General features: G+C 43.4%; 1 protein-coding gene across 2 annotated transcripts; it reads left to right on the top strand.

The window, feature by feature from the left end:
• Positions 1-4,992: 4,992 nt before the first annotated feature.
• Positions 4,993-11,304, top strand: LOC101797712 (riboflavin kinase). Of its 2 annotated transcripts, none has more exons than XM_038170891.2 (4): positions 4,993-5,317; positions 5,936-6,087; positions 7,268-7,370; positions 7,902-11,304. In XM_038170891.2, exons 1-4 carry the CDS (start codon positions 5,008-5,010, stop codon positions 8,030-8,032), a joined length of 696 nt encoding a protein of 231 aa, XP_038026819.2. In that variant the 5' UTR covers positions 4,993-5,007; the 3' UTR covers positions 8,033-11,304. The 2 variants fall into 2 exon arrangements, with proteins under 2 accessions (XP_038026819.2, XP_027302397.1); XM_027446596.3 differs by having other exon boundaries at positions 5,196-5,424.
• Positions 11,305-14,162: the final 2,858 nt, after the last annotated feature.

The raw sequence follows: 14,162 nt of genomic DNA, 5'->3' as shown, positions 1-14,162 counted from the left end.
TTTTATTTGTTGCTCCTAAATATTGTTCCTAATAAGAACTTTGCCTGCCTATGGGGGAACAGCTAACTCTGTTACATATGGGGGAACAGCTAACCACTCGGGTCTGGCCAGTGGTGGGTCCCTTTTGGAGCTGTCTGGAGCTGACTCTGATCTGACATGGGGCAGCTGCTGGGCTCTGCTCAGAGAAGCCACCCCTGCAGCCTCCCTGCTACCCTGCTACCGTGCCCTTCCCACATAAATCCCAAACAGATCAGTAGAGCAGCATAAGGCCAGGTTTACTAGCAAGGCAAGTGACAGTGAGGCAACTTTTTCAGACTCGTTCAGCAGGAGCTGTGTAACTCCTCTGCTCACAGCATGGACTGGTCTGGCAAAAGCTGCTAGAAGGAATATTAGGATCATGTGTGCAGCAATTGTAATGTAGCCCAACAGACAAGAGCAGAAATCATGGCTAACCTTTCCCTCACTGTTGTGCAAATATATCCTGTATTAAGATAATGTGGTTGCAAATAGCATGCATTCAGAAAGGGCACTTTGCAGTAGCAAGCATGAACTATGACTAGTTCTGTTTCTTCAAAATGCAGCAGAAAGCAGATTGCTAAATGAATGTGTGGTTTACTTGCATAGATGATAGTGCTGTAACAAATGCAGACATGCCTTACATGAGATTGGGAGTATACTCATGATGGCAGGAATATTATGAATTCCACATTCCTTTTGTAATTAGTAATTTTCAGTAGAATCTCTCTTTTATTTTTTGCTCAGTCATTTGTTAGTGTGTGAACAAGGCCGTAATGGTGAGCACAGGGAAGGTAAGAGAATGATTTTAAACACTGATAATTAGCAAGGAGGAAAAAATTTAGCCATTTCCTTTGTCTTCTCCTCCCTGCAATATCAGTCATTAGAAACACTATTTATTCTTCTGCCCTTTATGATGCTCTTGCGTAGGAGAAAAATGTTTCTCTCTTGTAATGAAAATTCATAAGGCCTCTTCAGCTTTCATAAAGAGAAGAGAAATGAGGACAATGCAGGTAGTTCCTGGACATAAAAAATGCAAATCTACCATTGGGGCAACATGTTTTTTTTTTTTTTTTTTTTTTTTTTTTTTTTTTTGTGGTTTTGAGAGGGGATCTGTTCTTCCCGGCGCTTCTAAATAAAACCCATAAATGGGACCAGTACTCACTATTTTTTACTTTTCATTTTAATTCCTTTTGTCATCATGAAATTTATTCTTGTGGCATAGACAGACAGTTTTGACATACTGGCTTATTTTCTTTTTTAAAGTGTTCCCAAACTTCTGTACTATCATAAACATCAAATATCCTGTTATCTCTATATTCATTCCCACTTCAGCTTACTCCCTTCTAAGAAGCTATTTCCTGCAAGAAATAGCCCTTTCCTGTAAGCTTTTAGTACCTTTGTCTTCCTTTTTTTTTTTTCTTTTCCATGGAAAGTGGGAATTAAGAGTAAAATACTTTCCACATCAGAACAGTATATTAAAAAAAAAAAAAAAGTTATTAATTAATTCTTTTTTGCTGTGTAATTCATTGAAAAATGAAATTATCCAGATTCACCAATCCAAAATAGTGGGGTTCCCCAGAGCTCTATTTTAGGGCCTTTTCTCTACCGTCTTTGTAATTGCTATGGACACGGGAGACAAATGCACACTAAGTAACTTTTAGAGATGACACTTAATTAGGAGGAGCCTAATGACACTAAATTAGGAGGAGCTCTCCATCTTCAGGGTGGAGAGGCCTTGCAGAGAGATCTCGACAGACCAAAAAGCTGGGCAATCATCAACCATATGAAGTTTAACAAGATCAAGTGCTGGATTCTGCACCTGGGATGGGGTAACGCTGGCTGTATGTACAGACTTGGAGGATGAGAGGCTGGAGAGCAGCTCTGTGGAGAGGAATCTGGGGGTTTTGATCATCAGCAAGCTGACCATGAGCCAGCAGTGTGCTCTGGCAGCCCAAAGCACCAGCTGTACCCTGGGGTGTGTCAGGCACAGCACTGCCAGCTGGTGGGGGGAAAGGATTGTCCTGCTCTGCCCTGTGCTGGTGCAACCTCACCTTGAGTGCTGGGTGCAGTTTTGGGCACCATGGTACAAAAAGGACACAGAAGTCCAAAAGAGGGCTACAAAGAAGGGTCTGGAGAGCAAGACATATGAGGCGCAGTTAAGGTCCCTTGGTTTGCTCAGCCCCGAGCAGAGCAGGCTGAGGGGAGGCCTCATGGCGGCCTGCAGCTCCCTCACGAGGGGAGCGGAGGGGCAGGCGCTGAGCTCTGCTCTCTGGGGACAGCGACAGGACCCGAGGGAATGGCATGGAGCTGGGACAGGGGAGGGTCAGGCTGGGGGACAGGGAAAGGGTCTGCACACAGAGGTGGTCAGGCACTGGGACAGGCTGCCCAGGGCAGTGGTCATGGCACTGAGCCTGCTGGAATTCAAGAAGTGTTTGGACAACGCTCTCAGACACAGGCAGGTTTTTGGATGGTTTTGTGCACAGCCAGCAGTTGGACTCAATGATCCCTGTGGGTCCCTTCGAATTTGGGATATCCTATGATTTAAGTTATTTATTTATTTACATTGGAGTTGGAAAACCAATACCCATCTAGCTGTATTTGTTTATGATTTTCGTAACTTCTCACAGCTACCTGCTTTATCTAACACATTCTTGCATGCCATTTTCCCGGGATTACTGATCAGAACAATCTTGGCACTAACTTATGAGTTCCCTAGCATCTATTCATCCACAAGGTATTGCACAACTCCTGATGACACAGCAAACTACTCCCAAACAACTTCTCTGACATCTCAACAGTCTTGTTTTTCTACATTTCATTGTGAGAATCCTGATACCAATCTGTTTTGTTTTCCAAGGAATTCAAGGTATTTTGGAACACAGACTCTCAAACAGATGAGAATTTTACTTACTCATCTTTAGGAATGGAAGCTGCCTGAGATACCTTGCTCTGTATGACTTCTTTTGTTACCAAAACCTCTGTGGATAGGATTCTCCCTCAAGATTGCACCAAACCACTAATCAGGCTGAATTATATCTTTTGTTTCATAGCAGGTTAGAAATCTACATCAAACTTTTGAATTGCTCTTATACTGCGTGATAGACTGGTTCAAACATGTTGATCTGGGTCGGCATGATTCAGCCTTATCACAACTAGTGAGATCACAGCTGCTTAAACTGAGACACCTGTTATAGGGACGGCTGTAAAATGCGTGTAGTCTGTGAAGAAAGCTTGTGTTCTTCAGCAGCTTTAAAACATACAGAATTTGGTGCTAACCATGAGGTATGTCTACACGGCATGATCCAATGCTGTGCAAAGACCAGTGAGGGCAGCTGAGCTAGTTGAAAGCGGTGCCGTGCATTTTTCATGAAGCCAGTTGAGGGTTCAGTGTGGAGAAAGGGCACTAAGAAGGAAAAAGCTGAGGGCAACTTTTGAACACACATGAACTTTCAAACCAAATACAAACTTTCAAAAAGCATGAGGTGCTACACAGTTATGTCATATTTCTGAAACATCTGAATTGCACCAGTAAGTAATCAGACAAGCTTTGTATGTCACATGTTATTTTGTAACATGCAAATGGTAGTTGCTAGGATCTTCCGCAATTACCAGAAAGTGTTCAGTAGATTATATCAGCTGTTTTATGATGCTAACATTGATAGTACTTGTCACTATCCTATTACATCACTTTCCTGTCGTATAATGCAGTCTTGCTAGCCATCACACAAATTTGTTATTTTATAAAAGAACACGTTCCTTTCAAATAGAACAAAAAAATGACTGTTAAAAAATAAACAAACAAAAACATCCTGTGTTTGGCTGTTCCAGGCTAAAGTACAGAAAAATAATTTTGAAGCAGCTACGCTTATTAGACATTCTTGCAAGGCTGTTTTGTATATTACTTTGTACTCTGATTTCACCACCTGGTTTCAGCCCACTAAAAGCAAGGCGTGCCAGAGTGTCCTTGGATTGAACTCCTGAATCAATGAGAGTTTTGTCATGCTGGGAATGGAAACTTCCAAGGAGCTGGTTAAAGTGCTACTAGTTTTACTACATGGCACTCTTTTCACTGAGTTACCTCCTGAATATTTCATCAGAGCCCAGTGTGACCAGAATTTCCAGCTTGGCCAGGGCAGCCCTAGAATATCCCAGCATCCACCAGATATTTGATTGCTTTTTTCCCCCACTTTACATGGAGGAAACAGGATATTTCACTGTAAGCCATGCCTAGGAATCTACCCCTTTGCAGTATGGTGACAGGAGACAGAGGCTGTGTTGTGATACAAGTCACACGATTCGTTATGAAATGATGAACAGAATATGTTCAGCGGTGCAATAAATGCTGGTTAGTATGATGAGTCCACAAAGCTTGTATTTAATCAGGTAACCTGGCACGGGGCCTACACAGATGACTCAACACGTGCTCTTGTTCTCTTTATTCTGTTTTCTGTGGTTGCATATATATACAATGAAAATATTTAAGAACTTATTACCAACAACAATAGCTGTAGATTACTCATTATAAGCAAGGAAGAGAAGTTCCTTTGTAGCTGCATGAAACGGCACTGGAGCTTTCAAGTGACAGGCAGGTAGAAGCTATCAAACTGGTCTTTTGACAGTGCTAGCAGACACGCTCATCACTGAAATTCAGACGGGCTTTTTGACGAAAAATGCCTGCTAGCTCTGCTACATTTCAGGTCAGGTAACCAAGTTTTACTTGTGCAAGATCCCCACCTCCAGTATGAGCTAGGTGCGATCAAGTGTGAAATAAGGATGCCTCGCATCAAGGACAGATTAAATCTTGGCTGAATCGCAGCAAGGTATCGCAACGAGAGGAAACCGATCAGCAGGACGACCGCTTGACAGGATGGCTCTGACAAACAGCAGCCACCAGTGAAGAGTTCGGGGCAACGTTTAACCACGCGGCTCCTGGCGCAGCCCTTCGCGCTGCTCTCTTATTGATATTACAGATGCTCTATTACATTATATATGCTCTATTGCTGTGCTGTTACGCCTCCTGCAGGTCTGAGGGCCGGCAGGGGCTGCGTGCCACCTGGCGGGCAGCGCCGGCTCCTGCCTGGCCGTGAGGCGCCGCCCGCCACCACGCCCCTCACGCAGCGCAGCGGCCGCCCCCTGCCCGGCCGGGTGGGGCCAGCGCTTGGCCGAGCCCATTTGGCGGAGAGAGGAGGGGAGGGCAGGCACCCTCCGCCGCGTTGCGCGGGCTGCGCGCCGGGGCTCTCCCCGCTGTTGTTCCCCCTCCTCCCGGCTTGGCGTCGCCCTGGGCGAGGAGGAGGAAGCGGTGAGCGGCGAGCGGCGGCGCGGCCATGAGGCAGCTGCCGTACTTCTGCCGCGGAGAGGTGGTGAAGGGCTTCGGGCGGGGCTCCCGGCAGCTCGGCGTCCCCACGGGTGAGCGGGCGGGTGGGACTGACCGTTGGGCCGGCCGTTGGGCCGTTCAACCGCCGCCGGGCCGCTCGGTGTAGCGCCTGACGGCGGCGCCGCGGGCAGGGCGTGTGGGGCTGGGCAGGGGTTCGGCTGCCTGGGCGCGGTTGGTGGTGGTGGTGGTGCTTTCACGCCTTTGTACGTGCTTGTGAAGCAGTTGTTTGATTTTGACCTTATTAAAGCCGTAGCGGTCGCCCTGATCGTGAAGTGTTTACCACCTGAGCGCTCCCCATGTGCTCACTAATATGTAAAACAGCACGTGCGGGAGATCTGATAGCGCTGGTATCGCCACGGGGGCTGAATCCTACGGAGCTGTTGTATATGTCATGTCTTGCTAAGCAGCATGTTACATCACAGTCATCACCGCATGCATAAGCCTTCAATCTGTAGGCAGAAATTTTAAGTCTTTGGGGGCTCTGTGATGCCCTGGAGTTCCACAAGGTCACTTACGCTTTACCCTTTCTAAAATTCTTTTCAGCGAACTTTTCCGAGCAAGTAGTTGAAAGCTTTCCGTCTGATATCTCTACTGGTATATACTATGGATGGGCCTGTGTTGGAAATGGAGATGTGCATAAAATGGTTTTGAGCATAGGATGGAATCCTTTCTATAAGAATACTAAGAAATCTGTGGTAAGAGCTTTGCTTTGTGCAGTACTTTGCCTAGAAATCCTGTTTGCTGTTAGAAATGTATTTGGTGTCAGTCCTATATGTTTGTGTTTTGAAGAGAAAATAGTCTCTGTAGCCAGATGGTACGTAGCCACAGATGAACAAAGTTTGTTTTCTTTGTCCTATTCCATCATTGCCTAAGTACTTCAGAGATCAGTATTTTATCTGTTTCCGAAACGGTGGTTGCTTATAGTGCTGATAGCTAAGTAAGCATATGCTCAATAGATGCTTTGAATTTACTAGTTATTGAGATCCCTAGCATGATCTGGCATTATCTAACCTTGTCTGTCTACATTAAAACTAAGAGATGTGGGGGCATCTTAATATATAATTATTTTCTGTCCTTCTCTTAAATGATGGAATCCATAGATGTGGTGCTGTGGCTTGATATACAGAACTAGTATCCAAAAATGTGTAATAACAGGATGGAGGAGGTAAATTTTGAGCTGTGACAGCAGTGTTTTTCTTGTTGTCAGGTGCTGGTGTTTCTCCTGAGCCTTGCAGAGAGCTCTGTTTTAATTGTTGAAAGCACCTTTGTCTTGGCATGAATCTTCTCCTTCTAAGATCCTAAGTTTATGACTGTTCTGATGCCTTTGACTTTTATAAACATACGCTCCAAATTTTTTGCAGCTGTGTTTTCTGAGCAAGACGTAGGATGGGGAATCCTTTCTCAGCCTTCACTCCTGGATTTCTGTCATTCACTTTCCTGATTTTTATCATTCAGAGCTACTTGTAAAAGCTGTCCTTAAGCCAGCTTTTTCAGTATGTCTTCATAGTTCTTTCATCATTAAGTTAATGAAAGATTAAGCTTTCTTTGTTATTTGCTGCTTTGTAAATACTACTTCTGGGAAGCAGTGAAACATTTCTCTTGAACATTTCTTTTTTTTTTTTCTTCCTTTTAATTTGGCTATCAGAATACTCTGTGGTGAAAAACCTTTCTTAAACTCTGTGCAAGAGTACGGTTCTCCCTTCTCACAGTAGCCTTAACTAGCCTCCTAATCTTGCATTGTACATATTAAATGTCTTAATTTCATTGGTATGTGTTGTGGTGCATTGGAATTAGAGGTATTAGCTGAACATACTTACTGTGAGGGGAAAAAGTTCCAAGTTCATCATAAATGCCAACTAATTTCTCTTCCTTTAGGAAACACACATTATCCACACCTTCAAAGAAGACTTCTATGGAGAAATTCTCAGCATAGCCATAATTGGGTATATTCGACCAGAAAAAAACTTTGATTCCTTAGGTCAGTATCACAGAATTGTTTCATTCATGCAAGTAATATGTCTTCACTTTCTTTTTCTTCTCAATGAGCTGTTTTACCTCTTGGCCTTTGAACTTTCAGTACAATGTTTTCATAAGCTAAATGTAGTAATGTATAAGTTAGTTCAATAATAATAATTAAAAAAAATCCTCCCACATCTTGTTTCAGTCTACATTTCAGTTGTCTGAGGAGTAATTTTAAAATCATGAGCTTCTCATAAAAGCATTGGTCTAGTCTGTTCATTTCTTTTGAAAATGCAGTTCTGTTAGGATTCAAACAGTTCACGAAACTGTTTTGATCTTTTTCTAAAATTAATTTTGGAACAATGTAGTGGTGGAAAACGAAACTCACACATGCCTGAAAAAAAGAACTTTGCTTTTCCAACCTTGTTGTAATAATTATATTCTACCTCTGTGATTTTTCTGTCATTCTGTGGAACAAGATATTTTCTCTTGTTATTGTGTATTTAGAATTCTGATCAGCTTTTAAATATCCCTATTCTTCTATTTTTAGAGGCACTCATTTCAGCAATTCAGGAAGACATTGAAGAGGCAAAAAGGCAGCTAGATTTACCGGAACATCGTAAAGTGAAAGAAGACAACTTCTTTCATCCGCCAGGAGGCAAAATAGTAAACGACCACTGAGCAAACCGATGAGCTTTTTACCTGCTTTTTTTTTTCCTCTCTTGTTCCTATTGTGGAGCTCTTATATTTGCACTGCTTTCATAGGTACTTTGTCATGTCTGTCTAGGCAATGAGAGGCAATGAGATAGGAATCAACCATATAAGGGGATTTAAGTTTGCACAAGTGAATTGATCAAACCCAATCGTTCAGAAGGAGTAGAAAGTGGTTCTAGTTCTTTTTGGATAAATTGTGTATCTAAAAATTAGCAATTGTTTAGAGTCAGTAGCGCACATAGAATGTGACTAAAGTGAACTGTGACCTCTTCAGCATGAAGGGGTGTAGAGTTCACTTAAGTGAAGAGCGTCAGTTTTTAACATACAGATGTTATTCCAACCCCTTTTTCCCAATTTTCCATAATTTTTACATATCAATTGTAGCTAGCAGCTTAGGAAGTTTTGTTATTGATTGAAAAATTTCCTGTGGTGCAGGAAGCCAATGATTAGATAACCATAACAAGAATAACTCTCTGTGGTTCTTATTTTTGATGTGCTTTACAGCTGTTGTGGTTTAAACTGTCATTTCAATTGAAATTATTTATTTTAACTTTATTTGAAATAGATGTAATCACTGCTGCTCATTGATTTACTGGAATCTGAGATATGTACAGCCAGCTGTACAGAAATATATGAGAATGTATGTAATGTACATTACCTCTGGTAGTTTCCTTCAGAGGTAATGTTCCACTGAAATTCAGGAAATGAATGATAAAATGAATGTCAATGTACTGTAAAGGCTGAGGTTCTAAGGATGTGGAAATACTATAACAAGACTTCTGCTCTTTGGGCTCTAAGGCAGAAGAGGCAACTTTGCGTTTGTATCTGCTGCTGACATTTACCCTAGATGAAGAGGATCTTGAGGTTATTCTCATATTGACAATAAAATGACTGACTTCAAGGTTAGTTTAAGGTACAGAAAAACGCCGTAAGCCCTCCACACCAAGCATACGTAAGATCCAAAGTTTTGGTTAACCGAGCAGATCAATATCCAGATGACAGCCCTTGGGGATTCACGTAATAAAACATCAACACTGTAGTAGGTATAGCGTATTTATTGCAAGTAAGTGCACCCTTCGCTACTCTGAAATGTATGCACATATAAGTAGAGGTGATATTGTCAAAATCAATAGTAATTTGGGATAATACTAAGAATGTATCGTGTGTGAATCTAAACCTGTTTTTTTTTTGTTCTCTGTTAGATTTTTCTATCCTCTGCTCAGCATGGGGAGCTAGGTAAGCTGCTCTGACTGTCATCTTCATATTCTGATACTGGCTTGTGCTGTGGCCAAAATATTTTCTGAAATTGAAAATAGTTCTGTCAATATGTAACCTGTAGTTCTGTGTCAGAATTGTTCCATACAAATTGGGAATGCACAGAACTGTCCCATACAATTTGGGAATGCACAATTTGTGTAGTATAGCTTTCTGAATTTACTTGTTCTCATAACCCATCTGGGTCCTACATTTCAGTCTAGGGTTTAAGAGGGCTTTAAGAAGGTAGCTTTCTGAGTCTTCTTCGTGGCAGGTGCTGTAAGGATGCTGGTTCCGCTTCATACTGTCTTAACTTTGAGCCAGCACCAGGGGATATTGCTAAGGAAGAGGTCTTGAGTGAGTCAGGGTGACTTGTTTGCTGTGAAGAGCTTGAACAGAAACTTGAGATGATTCACATGAGTTGTTCATCAGTGATGTTGATAGCAGAGACAGAAGGAATACAGAACTGGGGCGCTCATTTCTGCACGAGCACTTGTTAGCATAGACATTTTGATCTGCATAGCCAAGGTGGTTATACATTTCTCTATTGAGATGCTGACAGTTCTTTCCTACCTTTTACCTGGATATTTTAAGCATGCTTCTGCCTCTTAAAAGGAGAATATTAGGAAGAAAATTCACTTATCGGCAGTTAGAAAATATTTTCTTTAAAAGAAGAACAAAACAACCTAGTGGACTTCTTACGTGTAACTTGTTAGGAACTGTATGTAAAAATCTGTAAAAGGATTGTCTTGCAAAAGTGAAAGTTGATTATTTTTATTATTTTAAAATGGAGGGATGAAGGGAATTTTTTTTTAGGCAAAGGCTGTAGGAATTCTTGAGACTGTAACATTTTGGCATTGTTACCTTTCTCTGTTTTTAGGAAGAATAAGTAGCAGACACAGAAGTCTACTAAATGTGTTGCCAAATATATATTTAAAGAATAAATTTATGTTTGTCATGGTACTGTAGCTCAACTCTCATAGCTCCCCCATCTGTTCTTCCTGCTCCCCTTTCCTCTGCACACCTGCATGGGTTTGCAGAGCTGAATTCTGTTTTTTCCCCAGTACTTCTGTGTGTCTGTTGTGGAAACCATAGTGCCTTAAGCTGGTTGTCCAAGTAATACTTTTCTGTATCTGCTAGTAAATGCTACTATCCAAAATTCAATTCTCTGGTTGTAGAACCACTGGACTATAGACAGAGAACAGTGGCAAAGGCAAAACTTGAAAAAAAACTTTGTTTGCTCTTGACTCCTATGTGAAGTATGGCGTATGGATACAATGAGCTAATGAACTGCTCTTTGTATGCTTGTCTTCAAATTAGAGAAAATGTTATTAGGTTCATTTGGCTGAGTGTACCTGTCTGTTCACATTATTTAAGATAAAACATTGTATATCGACTATTTAAGCTCAGTACATAATTCCTAGCACAGTACAGACTTTATGAAGGGTTATATTTTTGTATTATATACGAACTGTATTTACGTCAGTTGATGTTGCTGCGTTGTACCATTAATAAAGGTATTGTAATTGTCAAAGTTAAAATCCTTGTCATAGGCTTCCTGATTGATTGTATCTGATGCAAATAAATCATCTTAGTATATTCCTTAGAATATTATGAAGGAGATACTTTAGATGTATGTCATTACTCTGCTTAAACTTCTTTCAGTGTCAGCAGAGAGCTGTTCTTGCTTACAAGCTCAGTGCTTCAGTATTTGTGTTCAGTTACTTGTGGTTCTTCTGTAAGGCACTCCAAATAGTGAATGAAGCACAGAGGGGTTTCATGTCTCAATTTGGTTGAACTAGAGGGCCACTGAAATTGTTGGAGTTTGAACAGTACCAGTTTTTTCAGTTTCAGATACTTTCTCAAGTAAAACCTAAGTGTATTTCATACTCTTACCCACCTTCCTCTGAAGTCTGTTGCTGTTCTGAAATGAAGATTGTTGGCAATATGATAATGTCTGTACAATAAACTCTTTCCAAACTGCATGTGGGTGAAAATTTTTGGTGAAGAGAGTGCGTCTGCCTCCTCCTGCTGTATGTAGCCTGTTGCCCTGCTCCAGTTGGCGGTGCAGAGCCCCCTCACTCGCCTCACTCACACTGGTGCCTCCTGATAGCTGGTTTGGAAGGGCACACTGCCTCACCCTGTGGCTGGGGGTCAGGGATCCCACTTGGCTCTGGTAGCTGGCACCAATTCCACTTACACACACCGGTCCTATTGCCAGCTGGTGCTGGGACCACTGCACTCGCACTGATAGCTGGCACCACAGGCTGCCGTGCCCCTTCCCCAGCCTGACCCCAGTAGCTGGCACTGATGTTGGCTTACCCACATCCAGGTTTTACGTGTAGCTGGCATGCAGTCCTTGCAGCGTACACACACAGGAGGGAGAGCAGAACTACAGGGAGATAACTATGAAATGATTTATTGGGAGAAATTACAGGATTATTTGGGACAGGTCATTAGGTGCACTTGGCCAGACAGGTGCACCAAGTAGCCCTGTTTTACACATGACTGGCCCTTTTATACCCCCTGCTCCCCAGTGTGTTCTTCCTTCCCCCATACTTCCCTACTACATCCCCATGGGTTTGCAGAGCTCTGCAGTTTCTGCACCCCCCCATGTCTGAGGGTCTCAGTCCACAACCTGATTGGCTGCCAGGCTGCAAGTGTTGTCTGCAGCTTGCTAGCCCATCGATTAGCATGACAGAGGTTTGTATCGTGTCATTGTCTCCCACTTTAGAAGTCTTCAACCAGAGCATCCTGCTGGAATAAACATGCCCTCATCAGTTAGTGTGACTGACCTTACTTGGTTCCCACCACTGCTTCCCTTTCTTATTACCCCTTGTTGCCCTCTCCTACGTAACTCTCACAAAAATTACTCTGTTAATGGTGGCGCTGAACTAACTGAGGTCCTAATGGCCTAAACAACTTCAGCTTAGCAGACATTAAAAAACATTGTTTCCTCACATTTAGAAAAACTTAGGGCCCAATGCACACGGAAAAACAGTCTGGATATTTGGTTGGTATCCTTAATTTGGGACAGATTTATGTATTGATTGACAGGGAGACCATTGTGCATCAAGGACCCACATCACAGGTAGCCTGAGTGAGCACAGACCTGTGCTGTGATGCTTGATGCATGCAGAGTGGCCATCAGGCTGTGTTTTGCTGCACAAATCTCTTGGCTGCAGGACACCATACCAGAGGAGCCTGCCGGCAGCTTCCCCCTTGGTACCAGCCCTTAGACCATTTTATTAAGCCATTTGTTGTCAAGCCTGTCTTACCAAGATCCAGAAAAACCTCGTGTTGCTTTTCTCTCTCAGCTCACCCCCTTCCCTGCTGCAGAACAGCTTGCTAAGTATACAATCTGATTTTGACCTGCATCCCAGGGTCCTGAGGGAACCGGCTGTTGCCGAGCCTCTCTCCATCATATTCAAAAAGTCATAGCACTCAGGCAAAGACCCTGGTGACTGGAAAAAGGGAAACATCACTTCCATTTTTAAAAAGGGCAGAAAGGAGGACCCGGGGAACTGCAGACTGGTGAGCCTCACTTCTGTGTTCAGCAATATAATGGAAAAGATCCTCCTAGAAGCAATGTCAAGGCACGTGAAGGATACGGGGATGATCTGAGACAGCCAGCATGGCTTCACCAAGGGCAAATCCTGCCTGACCAAACTGGTGGCCTTCTATGGAGTGACTGCATCAGACAACAAGTCAACACCGAGCTGAGTGGTGCAGTTGATACAACAGAAAGGACGCCATCCAGAGAGATTTGGACAAGCTTGAGAATTGGGCCCATGTGAACCTAATGAAGCAAGTGAAAGGTGCTGCACCTGGGTCGGGACAATCCCAGACATGAGCACAGACTGGGAGCAGAGCTCGCTGAGAGCAGCCCTGCAGAGAAGGACCTTTATCTGGTTCTGGTGGATGAAAGGCTCAACACAAGCTGGTAGTGTGCACTTGTAGCCCAGAAGGCCAACTGCATCCTGGGCTGCATCAGCAGAGGGGTGGGCAGCAGGTGGAGGGAGGTGCTGCACCTGGAGTGCTGCATCCACACAAGAAGGGTGTGGGTCTGTTAGAGCAGGTTCTGAGGAGGGCCACGAAGGCCCCGTCAGACCTCTCCTATGAAGAAAGGCTGAGAGAGCGGGGGATGTTCAGCCTGGTGAATAGAAGACGCTAGAGACAACTCATTGCAGCATTTCAGTACTTCAGGGAGACTTATAAAAGACAGAGAGCCACCTTTTTCAGGTAGATAATGATAGGACATGAGGGAATGATTTTAAGCTAAAAGAGGGAAGATTTAGTCTAGGTATTGGGAGAAAATTCTTTACTCAGAGGGTGGTGAGGAAATGGAACAGGTTGCCCAGAGGAGCTGTGGATGCCTCATTTCTGGAGGTGTTCAAGGCCAGGTTGGTCAAAGCCCTGATTTGGTGGGTGGCATCCCTTCCCATGGCATGGGAGTTGGAATGGGATAATTTTTATGGTCCCTTCCAAGCAAGCCATTCTGTGATTCCATGATACGCAGTGAGCAAGGAAAGAGGAACATGAGAAAAAAATCTGAGCAAGAACTGATTAGTATAATGGGTACCTCTATTAGGGTTACCTGATGAGGTTAGCTGGGGTTTCTGCAGGCTGTGAGACTCTGTGAGAAAAGTCCAGCAGCTGCCCCTTATAAGAGAAGAGCCACTTCCAGCAAGCACCAAAAGGGACTCCACTGCTGGCCAGAGCCGAGCCAGTGGTGCTGGTTGTGTCTCTGGGAGAGGAGATTGAAGAAAGGGAAAAAATGGTGTGCAACAGGAGCTGGGAGAAGAGTGAGAAAATGTGAGAGAAGCACCCTTCAGCCCCCAAG

The sequence above is a fragment of the Anas platyrhynchos genome, chromosome Z (genome assembly GCF_047663525.1).
Source record: "Anas platyrhynchos isolate ZD024472 breed Pekin duck chromosome Z, IASCAAS_PekinDuck_T2T, whole genome shotgun sequence".
NCBI classification, from domain to species: domain Eukaryota; kingdom Metazoa; phylum Chordata; class Aves; order Anseriformes; family Anatidae; genus Anas; species Anas platyrhynchos.
Note: the sequence above shows the minus strand (reverse complement) of the source record. Positions and strands in the feature narration are given on the sequence as shown.

Bases quoted from the DNA above. Each gene is read 5' to 3' on its own strand.
- LOC101797712 (XM_038170891.2), top strand. From the start codon at position 5,008: ATGCTCTATTGCTGTGCTGTTACGCCTCCTGCAGGTCTGAGGGCCGGC. The intron at 6,088-7,267 runs GTAAGAGCTTTG...CTCTTCCTTTAG, and splicing joins AGAATACTAAGAAATCTGTG to GAAACACACATTATCCACAC. The intron at 7,371-7,901 runs GTCAGTATCACA...TTCTATTTTTAG, and splicing joins AAAAAACTTTGATTCCTTAG to AGGCACTCATTTCAGCAATT.